Source organism: Neovison vison, chromosome 7 (genome assembly GCF_020171115.1).
Source record: "Neovison vison isolate M4711 chromosome 7, ASM_NN_V1, whole genome shotgun sequence".
Taxonomy (NCBI): domain Eukaryota; kingdom Metazoa; phylum Chordata; class Mammalia; order Carnivora; family Mustelidae; genus Neogale; species Neogale vison.
Window position 1 is genome coordinate 26,829,117 of NC_058097.1, and position 15,417 is coordinate 26,844,533.

General features: G+C 53.5%; 1 protein-coding gene across 3 annotated transcripts in view; it reads right to left on the reverse strand.

Annotated features, from left to right (window-relative positions):
- Positions 1 to 563: 563 nt before the first annotated feature.
- The window catches only part of NLRC5 (NLR family CARD domain containing 5), an 84,448-nt gene continuing 69,594 nt past the window's right edge, over positions 564 to 15,417 (reverse strand). For all 3 annotated transcript variants that reach the window (XM_044256094.1, XM_044256092.1, XM_044256093.1), the window contains 17 exons: positions 14,792 to 14,878; positions 14,214 to 14,291; positions 13,369 to 13,452; positions 12,945 to 13,028; positions 11,449 to 11,532; positions 10,731 to 10,814; positions 8,229 to 8,312; positions 6,920 to 7,003; positions 6,430 to 6,513; positions 6,048 to 6,131; positions 5,827 to 5,904; positions 5,019 to 5,102; positions 4,862 to 4,933; positions 4,511 to 4,594; positions 2,822 to 2,905; positions 2,445 to 2,528; positions 564 to 1,646 (listed from right to left, as the gene is read on the reverse strand). In XM_044256094.1, coding sequence (XP_044112029.1) covers positions 1,535 to 1,646; positions 2,445 to 2,528; positions 2,822 to 2,905; positions 4,511 to 4,594; positions 4,862 to 4,933; positions 5,019 to 5,102; positions 5,827 to 5,904; positions 6,048 to 6,131; positions 6,430 to 6,513; positions 6,920 to 7,003; positions 8,229 to 8,312; positions 10,731 to 10,814; positions 11,449 to 11,532; positions 12,945 to 13,028; positions 13,369 to 13,452; positions 14,214 to 14,291; positions 14,792 to 14,878 — 1,435 coding nt within the window. In that variant the 3' untranslated portion in view covers positions 564 to 1,534. The remainder of the gene's footprint in view (positions 1,647 to 2,444; positions 2,529 to 2,821; positions 2,906 to 4,510; positions 4,595 to 4,861; positions 4,934 to 5,018; positions 5,103 to 5,826; positions 5,905 to 6,047; positions 6,132 to 6,429; positions 6,514 to 6,919; positions 7,004 to 8,228; positions 8,313 to 10,730; positions 10,815 to 11,448; positions 11,533 to 12,944; positions 13,029 to 13,368; positions 13,453 to 14,213; positions 14,292 to 14,791; positions 14,879 to 15,417) is intronic.

Below are 15,417 nucleotides of genomic sequence, written 5' to 3' on the forward strand. Positions count from 1 at the left end.
TTTTACATACCACCCATCAGCGGCGCCCCCAGGGTCGAGAGTCCAGCCCTTCAGTAGGACCCAGCAAGCAGCAAAAGGAAGAAGGGGACACACTGGGGAGTGGTGAGGACTGTGGCAAACAGAGATGTGTGCCATACCTAAAGGGCACGGTCAAATGACTCCACGAATTTCCCTTGAGTGGGAATGTGGGGACTAACGCCTAACTGAAAGCTGAAAATCTGGATTTATGTAAAAGCTCCCACTTTTAAATATTGATGCCTGATTCAGAAAAGAGTTTAAATAGCATGCAAGTCAAACAAAGGACCATTCTAGCACTCTGAGTTTCTGTAATACTCTGACAGTACTGCTGATTCCAGAGTGAGTAGGCAGCTTGCCCACGAGCCTGTGACCAAGCAGAGACAGAGTCTGGACTTGACCCCATGTCTTCCGACTCCTGGGCCAGTGTTGCTCTCAGTTCACCTCTCTGGTCTGTGAGAGGTGGTCTGTCTTGCTCTCCAGGCCCTGGGGCAGGGGGTGAACCACTCTGGACCTTGGTGAGTTAGCAGCACACATCAGACTTAGGGTAGAGGCTGGGACACCATCCACATTTATTGTTCAAATTTGGCTTCAAGTGTGGCATGGCCATCCTTGGGCCCTTCTGGAAATAATGTTAGGTAGCACGTGCAGCCCCTGGGAGCTCACCCGGATCCTGCTGAGGTAGTGTCTGAACCCAGTGGCCTTGCCTTTTTATCCCAGTAGTGCCTACCCCCACATCCTTAGACAAGGCTTCTTCCGGGACATAGGTCAGACTGGGTCCATCCGTTCCCGAGGACCGTCCCTAGATCTGAACCCAAAGTCTTTGGAAGCTGGGGTTTAAGAGGAGGGAGTCGTCCCATTTACAAATGGGAAAACTGAGGCTTGAGGCAAGACGGACCTCATCCCAAAGCCTCATAGCTGAGTCTAGGGTTTGGCCCTCAGGCCACTGGGCTAGTCAGTGCTTGGACACTCTCCCCATCCCATTTCTGGGTGGAGAACATTCCCCGGCTTAGCTGCTCTGAAAGTGCAATGTATAAATATATACTTGGTTTTAAAAAGTAATAAATTAGATTTTCTACCAGCCTGCGGGTATCTGGCCAGCCACAAGTCCTATGAGATGAACATCTGTCACATGTCATATGCGAACCACAGATCATGTGTGCTGCCACGTGGTGGTGCCAGGACCTATCCCACTGACCCACAGGCCACGCTGCAAGTTCCATGTAATGTCACAGAGAATTCTGCCATATGTGATCTTCTGTGTCACACATCACATCACGACACTTTCATTGTGTGACATGTCTCCGACTGGTCATGCATGTCACATGCAACACGGGTAGTCTTTTGGCCACACGAGGCTCCTGGTCCCTTCCTGAAGACCGTAGCAAGACCACTGTGCCCCTCCCTCCTGGGGCAGCACCCAGGGGCCCCCAGCAGAGGCTCTTTTCCTGAGCCCACTGTCCTGGTGAGTGGAAGTTGGCTTCACTTGGCTGAATTCAAAGGATCTTGAGGGGGGCCATCAACTACCCCGAGGCGGCTGTGGCTGCTTGTCAAAGAACGCGAAGTCCAGCCTGGGCTCCTCGCTCTGCAGGTGCTGGGCCACGTCGGGGGAGATGGGGTTGTTCCAGAGGCTGCAGGGCACAGAGACAGGCACTGAGCACCAGGAGTGGCATGCTCATCCTCTTGTGTCCATCCCCTACAGATGGGGAGACCCAGGCCCAAGATGGAAGAGCCATGCCCAGAGCTACCTTGCAGGTTAGACAAACATGGCTACCCTAAGGAGATGGATATCCTCCAAACCCACCTCCTGACTTCTCTCACTCAGTCTTCATCCCTAGGAGCTCATGATCCCAGCCAGGACCACACTCATATGACACGTTTGTGCAAATAAGGAAAAACTCCCCTTCTTCATGACACTTTACTTCCATCATTTGAAGTTGTCATGAAATATTCATTTCTATTGAACAAGCCACTTCACTACCATTTACTAGAAATATGACATACCAATATATGAATGGTGTCTCACAGAGGCAATGCTCTTGTGCAGTGCACAACCTATATGGCTGTATGTGGTGGTTCTGATTCTACCATTTTAAGTGCTTACTATGTGCTAGGCATTGTGCTCAGTGCTATATAGAACTGTTTGGTTCTCACAACAACTTCCTGATACTATCTTTGAGCCCATTTTACAGATGAGGGAATTGAGGTCAAGAGAGGTTGAGTTGCTGACACAAAGTTCCATAATTGGCAAATGGCAGAGCTGGGATTTGATCCAGGTCTGTGTGTTGCCAAATTCTTGGTGGAGAGAACCAAGTCTCCTCTGATAATCCCCAAGCCAGATCTTGCCTCTTTGTACAGGGAGTCCCCTTATATTGTAGAGGTTGGTGTGGCCTCCCACATATCATCCCCCAACCGTGAGCCCTTTTTACCGGATGACTTGGACGCCAGACCCTTGTGCCAGCCCTTCGACCAGGAGCCAGGCTCCACAAGCTGTGATCTGGTTCTTCTCCAAGCTTTTCAACAGATAGCAGAGAAAAGGGAAAGAGAAATGGCTTGAGTGGGGGGGATGGGCTTCCCTATATGCCCCGCCCCCAGGCCAAGATGCTTGCAGAACCCAACACAGTACAGCAGGAAGGCTGAAGGCCAGAGCCCAGGGAGACCTAAGGTTGAGAGGGGCTTGGACCAGAATGTGCAACTCAGTGAGTTCCTGCTCTGTGGCAGGAAGTGGCCTCTTGCTTTTCCCAAGGACGGGGGTTCCCCCTGGCATGCTTCCCAGTTCTGGTTTCCCAGGATGTGCCCTTCATACTCCATTTTCTTCAGCCTGCTCATCCTCGGCAGGACCCGGGCCAGCTCTGCAGCCGCCTCGTCCCCAAGCAGATTCCAGGACAGCCTGCAGGGGAGGGGTCCTAAGGTCAGTGGCAGGAAAACAGGGAGGTCAAGGGGTAGAGACACGGTTGCAGGTGTGGAGCGCTGGGGGCCAAGGAGGTTGCCATGGAGGTGTGAGAAAGGCCACTTGATAGGGTGCTTGTGCACCCGCCCGGAAGACTTTTCAGGGTGGAGATAAGTCTCTTCCTCTCCCCAACCCCGTGGTTGCACTGGTCATCTTTCAAGAACCCAGACAGCTTGAGAGCTGGCTGTCCAGAGAATTTGGAGCACATGGTCTGCAGCAACAACGTCCTGATGCAAACTTCTACCATGCACGTGCCTTCAGCATCATATTCATGCACCCCGTTTTCTTTAAAGTGGTCCTCCCCTCTGCTTTTTTTCTTTTTTTTTACTTTAAGAGATTAATCTTAGGTAATACTAATCACTACTATCAATGGGAAACCTGCGTTGACAATCCTAAACAGAAGGCAGTTACAACGATAAATACAGCACAGACAATAGTAATCATTCCTAGCCGGAACCTACATCCTTCCCAAGATGCTGAGCCTGTGGCCTGCCCCCTGCTGGTTACAAAGGGAGAATCACGAAGAAAACCGTAAGCAGAAAAAATTCAAGCACTCTCTGGCTGGTGATATTTCAAGACCGCAGCAATTAGGTTGCACTGGCTCATCTCTGATTTACCTTTGGTATGAAATAATTATCTGCTCCATGGTCATATATACTATTTCTTGGCTTATCAAATAAAAAATAAATCAGGAGAATCACCAGTGTTAGGTATTAAAGATGCCTTAGCAGGGATCTGGAGACTTTCTCTTTGGTGTCATGTAATGAGAAGGATTAAAACCTTTAAGATGGACAAACCATAAGAGACTCTTAATCACAGGAAACAAACTGAGGGTTTCTGGAAGGGAGGGAGGGGAAGGGAGGGGGTAACTGGGTGGAGGGCACGTGATGAGATGAGCAGTGGGTATAAAACTGAACCTTTGAAACCAATAATTCATTATATTTTCATTAATTAAATGTAAATAAAAATATTAAAAAAACCCTTTAAGATGCAAACCTAATACCCTCTTGGAATCCCCTGTGTCCTATACCCTAGGAAAGAGTATTTTCTTCCATCGTGTGGTCAGGGCCCCAGGCTAGTCCTCAGTGTGGTTCGCTCCTGTGGCTGCCCAAGGCCAGACTGTATCTGATTGCCAGGAGGGGGGTGGGCACGGCCAGGGGGCCGGTGGGGAGCATGCTTCACCACGAGCAAGAGGTTTATAAATCGAGGTTCTGTAAATCGGATGAGGTGATCTACCCAACCACCTCCCAAAGGGAAGGTCAGGGGCAAAGAGCTTTCAGGGACCCACTAGTCTACCTCCCCGCCTGCCCTGCTCCAGCCCACAGTGGGAGAAACAGGCAGGAGAGGCTGAATGGATTTGCCCAACATCACTCATGGCCACAATGTTCAAACTTCCTCAAGAGGAGGCTTAAGACCTTCCCCACTTACAGATGGGGGACTGGTCGGGGAGGAAGGCAACCAGCTTTAGGCCGGAAGGTGGTGGGCAGCCAGGCCAAGCCCCCAGACACCCGCCCTTTCCCACTCGGGCTTGTTGCAAGCACTCACAGGACTTCTTCCAGCGCGGGGCAGAGCACCAGGCTGGCAGCTAGGGGCTTGGCTGCGTGGTTGTCAATCTCACAGGAAACCAGGCTGGGGACAAACAAGAGGACAGGCTGAAGGGTGACTGAGTCGGGGGCATCTCCAGCCACCCTGCCTCTGCCCACCCGTGCAGTCGGAGCCCGAGGCAAAGGAGTGGCCGGGGTGGGGGTGGGGGGAGACTTAGGAAGGTGCCCCTTTTTGCCCCAGGCTTCCTTATACTTGAGGTCTCTGTCCCTTCAAAGGCCTTCCCAGGTGCCAGACGCTGCCTCCCTCCCCACCAACCCCAGCTCCCCAGGTGGGTCAGGAGAGGCGACTCACTCGATCTGCCTGAGCAGCGGGAGCCCCTGATGGAAATGTGGGACCCCTGTCGCCAGACTGTTCACTGCCAAGCTGTGAGATAGGGAGACACCTGTGAGAGAAGCCCCGAGACCCGCCCTGGCTGCTCCTCTGCCCACACTCCACGGCCCACACTCACCTAATCTCTTCCACATACGGGCATCCATCCAGGGCCTGGCTCAGGAGCAGCGCCCCCTCTAGGCTCAGGCCGCTAGAGGGCAGGCTGGGGAAAGGGGAGAAGGTGAGTGGAAGGCGGGCAGGTGTGGGGCTCAGGAGCCTTCCCAGAGCCCCCACGCTCAGCATTGTTTCAGGCCGCCCCATCAGACCATCAGGTCACTGTCACCCCAAACCTTCTCCCCATCCACACAGGACTCCGGGGGGTGCGGTGGTAAGGGCCCCCAGCTTTTGGGGGTGAGATCCTAAGTTCAAGGTGGGGCTCTTTCATGTGTCAGTAAAGCAAGCTCTCCATGCGTCTCTTGGCTTGGCTTCCCTTGCCTGGAAAACGGAGCAGCTAGCCATCCGGCCTTGGGGCTGGCTGCTGGGAGGCTTTGGCAAGGCCGGGGGCAGAAACCAGTGCTTTTCTGTGGCCCAGCCCTTTGCTGACACTGCCTCACCCGCCCTCAGAGACCGGCTCAGGGACACACGGAGTGCAGACCGTGGTACTTCTTTTGCACATAAGGAAACCGAGACTCAGAACAGGTAGCGGCTTGGCCCACGGCCCAGAAGGCGGTGGTCACAACCCAGGACAAGGCTGGGTCTCCTGACCGCCCTGCCCCAGGCTCCCGAAGCAGGGGAGGAGTGGGCAGGGCGGGGGCAGGCCGTCCCAGCACGTACCACCACCTGACCTAGGGCTGGCAGTTCCGTTAGTGGAGGCCTTGCTTCGCCGGCGCTGCCTGCGAACCCCTCCCGGCCAGCCCTGCAGAAGAGCCCGGCGGAGGGACACTCACTGTAGGACTCTCAGGTGGTGGGGCAGCCTCTGCGCCAGCCTCAGGGCTGTGACATCTGCCAGGACGTTGTAGCCCAGCCTGGAAGAGGACAGAGATGAGGGTCAGCACCGGGCTGGCTGGCTCCAGACCCCGTGTTGCCCTGGGCGCCCTGGGGAACACAAAGGTCAGGAGGGCTTAGGGGATACGAAGGGCAGAGGGCAGCCAGCAGGACCCACACTTACATTAGCTCCTCCAAGTGCTTGCAGAGGGCGAGAGACTCCACCAACAGCACTCCCCCAGCTGGGCCAATGCCATTTCCTGAGAGGCTGAGGGTGGGTGGACATCAGACCCTTGGATAACCAGGTCCCCCCACCCGAGCGCACCTGCTAGGGCCCTGAGAGACCACACCCCCGCCGTAGACCTTCTCCACCCGAGGGGGCAGGAAGGACCAGATCAGGGCCTAGGTTGGCTGAAGATCCCACCGCTGGCGGGGCCCGCACGTAACCCAGCCCCACCGCTTGGACACTGAGGATGGCACAGGAAGGTCAGCCCAAGGTGGGGCCAGGGTCTCCTCGTCCACGGTATGGCTACTGAGGGCCCCTGTCAGGAGGCCTGACCACTCACTCTATCTTCCTGAGCTCAGGCAGCGCGGGGAGGATGGCAGCTAGGTGCTGGGCACCGAAGTCTCCGATCTGGTTGTGGCTCAAGCTTGGGGAGAGAACAACAGGAGGACTGGAACCATCCGCCTGCCCGCCACGTCATTTCGTCCACAGCCCCCCTCCCAGCACAGAAGGGTCAGTGATGTCTAGAGAGAGGCCCCAGCTCACACTGAGCCAGGCCTCTCAGCCCGTCTGAGGTGAGGACTTCCAACCCTTGTCTTCTGTTTCCAGGATGTTCTCCCTGGTGTCTGACCTGAATCCCTCCTGCTGCAGCCCACAGTCTCACAACCCATCTTGGGGTTTCCTGACGGTCTAGGCCTGGGGTTGTGAAGGGGGAAGCGGGTGAAGGCACGCAGATGAGGCTGGGCAGAGCATACTCAATCGAGGATCCCCTTGCTTTTCCCATCTCGCCCTGCCCAAGTTGTCTTGGGTTGGGGGACAGAGAGGCAACTCACCCCAGCTCCTTCAAGCTGCTGGCAGCTCTGAGAGCCTCCAAAAGCTGGAGGCAGCCGACGTCACAAATACCGTTCCTGCTCAGCCTGGAGAAGCAGAGGCCTTGGTCAGGAGCAGAGGCCCAGGCCTTTGAAGGTGCTAGGTTAGGTTTGCAAAGCTTTTACACACCAGGAACCCATAAGTTCAACTTCAGGGGTTGGTTGGGGAAGGGGACAGGTAAGGTGGGGATGACTGTACCCGGAGTCCAGATGAGAAAACTGAGCCCAGGGAGGAACCATGACTGGCCACGCACTGCTGGTGACTCCCAGGCAAAGCGGAAACGCAAGCCCAGAGCTCCCTGCTCCCCCGGCCCAGAAGCCTTGGCCACACTGTTTCGTCTGGCCAGTCTCTGCCTCAGTCTCCATGTCAGGGAACGCTCAGGCCACCCTGGCTAATGGCCAGTTTCATGGGGCTCCATAATCCAGGCAAATCATTTCTCCCCGGCACAGGTGTTCTAAGCAATGCAAACACTGGGCTTTTCCATAAAGCCGGTTTATTGACCTTTTCTGCACGCTGATCTTGCCCTGCCCCCATGAGTGGCGAAAACCCAAACCCAACAAACCACAGGAGGCAAACTGTCTTGGCCCTGTGTCAAGGATCTGAAGGTTGTTTTGTTTTCCTTCTTTTCACAAATTAAACTTTAGGGAAGTGCCTTTCTGAGAATTAATTTTGGATAAAATGACCCAGTCCCATCTGATATGCTTCTCAGAACTCTCTGACCTCATCTGTCATGCACTCTAGGCAGCCACATGGGGGAGGGGACTCGGGGAGACACAAAGTCTCTTGGGTTTATCTGTAGTCACCGCATTTTATATTTTGCAAAATCCCAAGAAAAGAATGTGTTATATCTGTTAATCAAGGTGGCCAGGGGCCCACAGGGAGAACGTCAAGGTCACCAGATCAGAGACCATACTGTCCTTACTGACCCCCAGGATTGGTATTACTTGGGAGCTTGTTAGTAATGCAGAATCTAGGCAGCGCAAGCTCGTGGAATCAGAAATGTGAATGAGCACACCGGGAGATCAGTGCACATTTAGGGCTGTTCCAGGATTTGGGCCCAGCCCCTGGCGGTCACTCCTATAGCAGGAGGGAGCTGGGGGCAGCAGAAGGCAAGAGCGGTGGGCACTGACCTGGGAGGGCAGCAATGTCCCCAGGACGGGAGTCACGGAGGGTGCTCAGGAAAATGCCTCTAGTGCTTCCCTGGGCGGGCGGTCCCCGCAGACCCCGGGTGTGTCCTCCCACTCATTCCCATGGGGTCACGGGGCCACTCACCGGAGGCTCTGCAGGACGCTCATGTGGCTTAGTCCCTGGCTTAGCAGGGCCAGGGCGGAGCTGCCCAGCGGCAGATGGCTGAAGCTGGAGGAGAGGAGGCCAGAGGAGGACATCACTGGGGTTGGGTCCCCGGTAGAGACCAAGGCCCCATCCAGTCGGCAGGCCTTGGTGCTCAGCAATCCCCAGGGACCTCCAAGATAGCCATTTACATCCACACGGAGTAGACATATTATATAAAACAAAACTGCATGAGGCATCCAAAGGCCGTTTCTCTGCATGAGTAAAGGCCACCCAGGTAGCAGGTCTGTGTTCCGAAGCACACGGGACCCAGTCTGCTGACCAGGCATCCTAGCGGCCCCAGAGCGGGCATATACTCAAGGCTGAGCACTGAGCTTGGGGCCATCCTGAGAAGTAGAACTCTCTCATCCCCATTTTGCAGATGAGGCACACTGAGGCTCAGAGCATGATTAGAGAGCTTATTAAAGGCCACACAGAAAGTAAAGCAACAGAACAGAACCCAAGGCCATAGGACTCCTGTTCCTGAACCCCAAGCATGTGTCACCCCTGGGATCACACTCCTTCAGGCCCCCACCCGGGGCAGGAGAGGGGAATAATAATAACAATAATAATAATAATAAAAATAGAAGCCAGTACTTGCAGAGTGTGAACTCTGTGCCAGGCTCTGTTCTAAGGACTTCGTATGTATTATCTCATTTAATTCTTGCCACACCCCTAGGAGGTAAGTACAGCTATTTTTGCCAAAGTTAAGACGGGGAGAAAAGCACAGAGAAGTAATTTGCCCAAGCTCACACATTCAGAGGCATCCTGGTCTGCCTAGAATTGAGGGGGGCTCCAGGATGGGCGACTCTCAGCCCCAGGGAAACTGGAACAGCAGTCACCCTACCAAGGGTTAAACCCAGGTGGCATGGCTCCTAACCAGGGGCCATACCTCTGACTATTCGGCCACAGATGGGGCAGGTGGAAGAGGTCAGCTGGTGGCAGGGAGGAAACACTCAGAAATGACAGATCTAAAACGGGCAGGGGTGTCTGCATAGTGGGGAATCCATCCCCTCTCTTCATTATGCCCCCTTTAGAGCTGGGGTGGCCGAGCAGGTGAGAGGTAAAGAGAGTGGCACTAGTTGCCTGGGAAACCAGGGACAGGTCACACATCTGTCCTGTTCTCTGTGGTACCTCCAGCCCCGGGTCCTGGCAAACACCTGTTAAATGCATGCATGAGCCAATCAACGACCTCACTGGGCCTCCAACACTCCCTCTCCCTGCCCCCACCCAACAAAAGCTTCCAGAAGGAAGGCTGAGCAGAGTTGAAGGCACATGGGGTTGGGGGGGGGGAGACAAAGAAACAGCTTGGGAGAAAGACACGTGGGTCCTCTGGTCAAACGTCTCTCCGATACCATCCATGCCCCGGTCCCCAGGACAAGCAGAAAGGGACAAAGTGGGAGAATTCTACTGTTACCGGGCAAAAAGTCAGAAGGCTACTTTTAAACCTTATTCAACACATATGTTGAAAAAAATCTGGAAGCAAATTCACACACTGCTCCTTCAGAGCAGTTTCCCCAGGGGGTGTCACTGCCAGAGGATTTCGTGTCCTTTGTTACATATTTCTGTAATTACGAAACTTTCTATAACCGGGGTATATTTTTGGTCATCAGAGAAACTTAGAGATTAACAGTAAAAGACACTGTGTAAAAGGTTCTGTCTAGATACTGATATGACTGGGCACAGTGGAGGGGGGGCTGTCCTTCACACTGAGACTATCTCTGCTCTTGTTGGAACCCAGTGACTTCCAAATTATAGGTGAGAGTAAAAACACTGCCAGTTCCCAAGGAAATGATTGTAAACAAAGAGCAGCGGACAGCTGTGCGTCTCACCTGCCCACAATTTGTTTCTCCCATTTCTGACAATAGCGTCCAGAAACACTGCCGGCCCCCCAAGTCCAGACAGTTGGGTGGGCATGTGACCCAGATCTGGCCACTTGGAAGACTGTAAGCTTCGATCCCCAGTGCTTGGCTTAGGGTTGGGCATGTGACCTGAGCTGGTCCAGTGAGAATCATCTAGAGCCTATAACTACAGAGAGAAAGGTGCTCCCTTTCTGTGAAGCTGGTAGAGAGGAAGCCTGCCACCCACAGAGACCACCTGCCTGAGAATGAAGTCAAGATAGGGGTGGGGACAGGGCGGAGAGAGAGAGAACAAATACAGAACCCCTGGATACAGCCATGCCTGAAGTTAGCTGCCTTCTAATTTCCTGTGGCATGAGCCAGTCAGTGTCTGGCTTGGGTCAGCGTGACTGAGGATTTTATTTCCAGGGATCAAGCATTTTGACGGCACTCAGCCAGGTAAGGGAGTAAAAGGGAGGGTGATTTGGCTCACCTGTATCCATCCAGGGATGTCACAGCTTGTGTTCACAAGAGAGGAAAAGGTTCCTAGGCTCTCAGCTCCTCCCCACCTTCCTCCCTTCCCATCACCACCACCACCACCACTTACTCGAGCCTCTTCAGCCAGCACATCCCCTCAAGGACCGTCATCAACGCTTCGGTGTCCTTCTCAACAAATGGGTTGTTGGATAAGCTGGAGGGGCCAAGTACGAAGTTAAGTGTCAGCCAAGGCTTCCTGGCTCCTGGAGCTATCTCACTAGCCATCTGCATCTCTTAGTGCCCTCAGTGGGGGCAACTCGGGGTCTGCAGATCTCGGACCACCCTCTTTGTCCAGGCCCCGCTGGGGCACTCCTGGCTCAAGGGCTGAGCTTTGGGGTCCCTGAGGAGGGGGCATGGCTGTTGGCCTTTGGCTGTCTCAGATGATCCAGCTGAGAAAGGATGCCCCGGATGAGGGCTGCAAAAGAGGAAGCCAGGACCAGGGGATACACGGACACACATGTGCAGTGATCCCTTCGACCCCATAGACCCCCTGGCAGAGAAGGGCGATGACCCTCATTTTACATTTCATGTGAAATGTAAAGACAGACAGGCATGGTTACTCATCCTGGATCGCTCGGAGCCAGTGGTAAGCTGGGACCAGGAAGGCAGTGCTCAGCCTTCCCAGGCCACACCCAGGATTGCTGGGCTTCATCAGGGAGCCAAGAGACAGGCCGAAGTCTCACCACCCACCTTACCAAAGGCCCAGTTCTCCGCGCCACACCTGTCCTCGGCTGGGCCATCCCTTCCCAGATCCACCGCCCCCCGCCCCTGCCCCCTCTGTGACTCACTCCAATTCCTCCAGGTGGTGGCAGTGGCTCAGACCAGATATCAGGTGGGCCAGGCCCTCAGAGCTCACACAGCTGGAGGTCAGCCTGGTGGGGGTCAAAGGCAGAATGTCAGGCAGGGACTCAAGGCCTTGAGAGCTCTAAGTGTTGTTAGCAGAGGCCAAGGAGGAGGGGTGGGGCAGGGGGGAAGGTGCCCTCCTTCCCTTCATAAATCTCCCCCACCTTGGAATCATTAAACTTAGATACAGCCTGGACCAGTGGAGTATTTCCCTAAACCGTACTCAGGTAGCAACTTCACCACCTGTGCCATAGTCGGGCCTCACTGTAAGTCTAGCTAGCGATGGGCTTTTACCACGAGCTCTGCATCTTTATTTAAACCACAAAGTTGAGTAGCAAGTATTAGAGAGGTGTTTAAGATACACTGGCCCCAAAAGGACACTTGCTCCCGGATGCAATCAGTTGGTTTACAGGAGAATTAGAAGTGAGAAAAGCTTCATTGTGCAACCATCATACTGACGTTGGATTGAGGCAAGCCTTCTCGGCGAGGGTGGAAATCGGCAGACAATGTGAGAAAGCGCCTTAAAGTGTCTCCCTCCAAGATATGGTTAATTAGAAAGGGGAAAACAGTAGCTTTGCAGGGGAAGAAAGCTGGCAGGCACTCCCCCCTTCAGCGGGGAATCACAGTTATTACTGCCAGTCTTGGGGGGGGGACCGGGGGGGGGGACAAAGTGTGCCTCCCCAAAGAGAACACAACACCACCTCTGTGAGTTTCTGCCCCAGGGGCAGGACCTAAACCTCAACTTGAGGGAACACTGAAGCCAAACAGAGGGAAAATCGTGGACAAAATCACAGATGTAAATGTCATGACAATATCGTGCAAGACAAAGAGGGCCTGAGGACTGGTCCAAATTGGAGACAAAAGGCAAATGACAATTAAGTGTAGCGAGTGATCCTAGGTAGAATCCAGGACTCGGGGGCGGGTGGGGGGGGAAATGTGACAAACAACATGACTGGGACATTTAGCAAAATTGGAATATGAACAGTAGTTTTGATAACGGTAGTGCAGGATGTTAAATTTCCTGCATTTTATAGGTTTACTGGGTTACAGGAGGGAATGTTCTTAGGCAATTCATTGAAATAGCAAAGGGTGAAGGGGCACGTTTATGACTTTCAAATGGCTCGGCAAAAGAGGCAAAAGAGGGAGGGAGGAGAGCAGAAGGGAGGGGTGAGGAAGGAGGGAAGAAGGGAGAAAATATATTGACAAGGGGTAAATTTGGGAAAATGATATATGGAACTGTTTCTAGGTCTTCTGTTCATTTGCAGTTGTTTCAAATAATAAAGGAAAAAGAGGAAATCACTCCTGCCATGTGGCAATGTGGATGACCACACACCCTGCCATCATTTCCTGGCCTCAAGGAGTCCCAGCCCCTGGGGTGGGGGAGGGGGCAGGAAGTGTTGGGGCAGAGCACAGCCTCCCAGTGAACTTCTTCTCTGCATACCTGAATGTCTTCAGCTCAGACAGGGACGGAAGGAGGCTTTGCAGCAGCAGAGAGCTGGTGTCACAGAGGTTTACCTGGGACAAGCTGCAAAGGCCAGAGCACATTCCAGAGGATTTCAGGTTGGATGCTCCTCTGGGGTCATCCAGCATACACAGATGGGAAGCCCAAGAGAGGGGGAAGAACCACCCAAGAGCTCGCAGTGGGGGCACCTAGGCCACCCTGGGGTTCTCCCCCCATTGGCCAAGTGTGATTCTCTCCTGCTTGGGGAAGCAAGAAGGCCAGAGAAAGTAATGTTACCCCAGGCTTTGCTCATTCCCATGCTGACCATATCCTGGATTGGTCAGCTTCTCCCATGTGGCCTGGTTGGGGCACTGGGGGGTGATCAGAGAACTCAGGGCCCTAGCTGGTATTTCAGGGTTCTGACCTGAGCTGTTGCAGTCTGGCACATGTCTCCATCAGCTGCCAGACAAGAAGGTTGTGGTGGGTCCCAAGGTCACAGTGAGCCAACCTGGAGGTAGATAGGGAGGCAGAAGTTTCTGAACACCAGTGACTCAGTCGCTGCCTAGAAGGAGCTTACCTTTAAGGGGTAAATAAACACGAATGAAATAAAGTCCCACAATTTTCTATTCAATTATGGCAAGTACTATGAAGGAGAAGTCCAGATGAGGCAGCTGGTATGGTGGTGCAGGTTGTTCACTGCAAAAGGGAACACACCTAAGGAGGTGAGTTGGGGCTGATATCCAGCTATGGTCTGATCCTCAGAATGTACACAGGCAGGGCTGCATTCATTCAAAAGGGATGACATTTTAATTTCCAAAATGAGCTGTATGGATTAGGATGCTGTGAATCCAGGCATCTGTAATGGTGGGTCATGGGAGAACTTGACTATGTCTGGGGGTTCAGAGGGGCTTTCCTGAGGTGGTGGTATTTCAGCTGAGACTTGAAGGATGAGGGAGAGCTAACTAGGTAAAGAAGGAAGAAGGTAGGAGAGGAGAGAACATTCTGGTCCAGTGACAGCCTGTGCAAAGGCCCTGAGGTCAAAGGGAGCAAGGTGGTGTTGGGGGAATTGAAAGGTGGTAGAAATGAGTAGAGCTGAGACTGAGGTTTGGGGTGGGGTTGGGCAGGCCGGGCCAGACTTCTTTGGCCATGTAGACACTCTGGATATCAAAGGACTCTAAGCAAGGCACAAGGCCCATTGATCAGAAGCAACAGTTATCCCCACCCCTGGCTCACCAGCTACCCCCTGGGGGCCCAGGTACTAGGTCCTACCTGAGGGCCACGGCCTCTGGGTTCTCCTGACGGGGAAACTCCAACTGGAGAGAGAACTGCTGCTGGGTCTCCGAAATGCTGAGGAGAGAACGGGTAGCCAGCGCGAGGTGCACAGCAGCTTTCCTGTGGTGGCTGAGCTCCACCCAGGGCTGCGGGTCTACTGACTCTGAGCTCCCAGACCCAGGAGCCATCTGGACCTAGGTCAGTGGGACTCTATAGCCTTTGCTCTTAGCTACTCCACATCATTCTGTCACCTCTAGTCCTAGAGCCACAGCGCATGCTGACTGTAACCCAGGGGCCACTTCCAGACAATCATGTGGATGCCCAGCTGTGTCTACCTGGGATCCAGCAGCTCTTTGTCTTAATTCTGTGGCTGCCATCCTCTCTCTGGCCTTGTGGCTTGATTACTGCACACGTCCCAACAAATATGTGTAGCCCCTGCCATCTTGGAGATCCAGAGAATTTGCTAGTGACACAGCTATTACCCCACAAGGCCAGAGACTGACGTCTAGGTGAGGGACGGTCCCAATGGTCATGAAAAGATGAAGAATTCTGAGGGGACTTCTCCCTCCACTCACCTTATTTCAGTGATGTTGCCTGAGGCCTGGGTGCAGACTTCTAGCAGGGCGAGCACCCCGGCTGTGCCGACCCACGGCTCCTCCACCCTGTTGCAGAAACAGAAGGAGATGAAGCTCCCCTGGGGTGAGCTGGGGTGGGGGGGGCAAGGGCGGGGCTCAGACACTTTTTGGCTTTATTTAAAAATTATAAAATTACACAACAAGGCACAAGCATAAAACAGGAAACGAACAACACCCTTGCTCTGACAGTTACTGCAACAATCCCAACGGAAAATATTCTTTTTTTTAAAATAGCAGTTTTAGGCTTAAGGAAAGGTCCATATAGCGTTGCATGGCAAAGACAAGGAAATACAATCCTATATAGAACATCCCCATTTTGTATTTAAAAAAGGAAAAAATATGTATGGAAAGAGAAGAAAACATGGATAGAAACGGAAACAGGGGCGCCTGGGTGGCTCATTCAGTTAAGCGTTTGCCTTCAGCTCAGGTCATGATCCCAGGGTCCTGAGATCGAGCCCCATGTTGGGTTCTCTGCTCGGTGGGGAGTCTGCTTCTCTTTCTCTCTCTCTGTCTCTCACCTTCCCTGTCCTTGTACCTCACTTGTGCTCTCTCTCTTGCTTACTTGC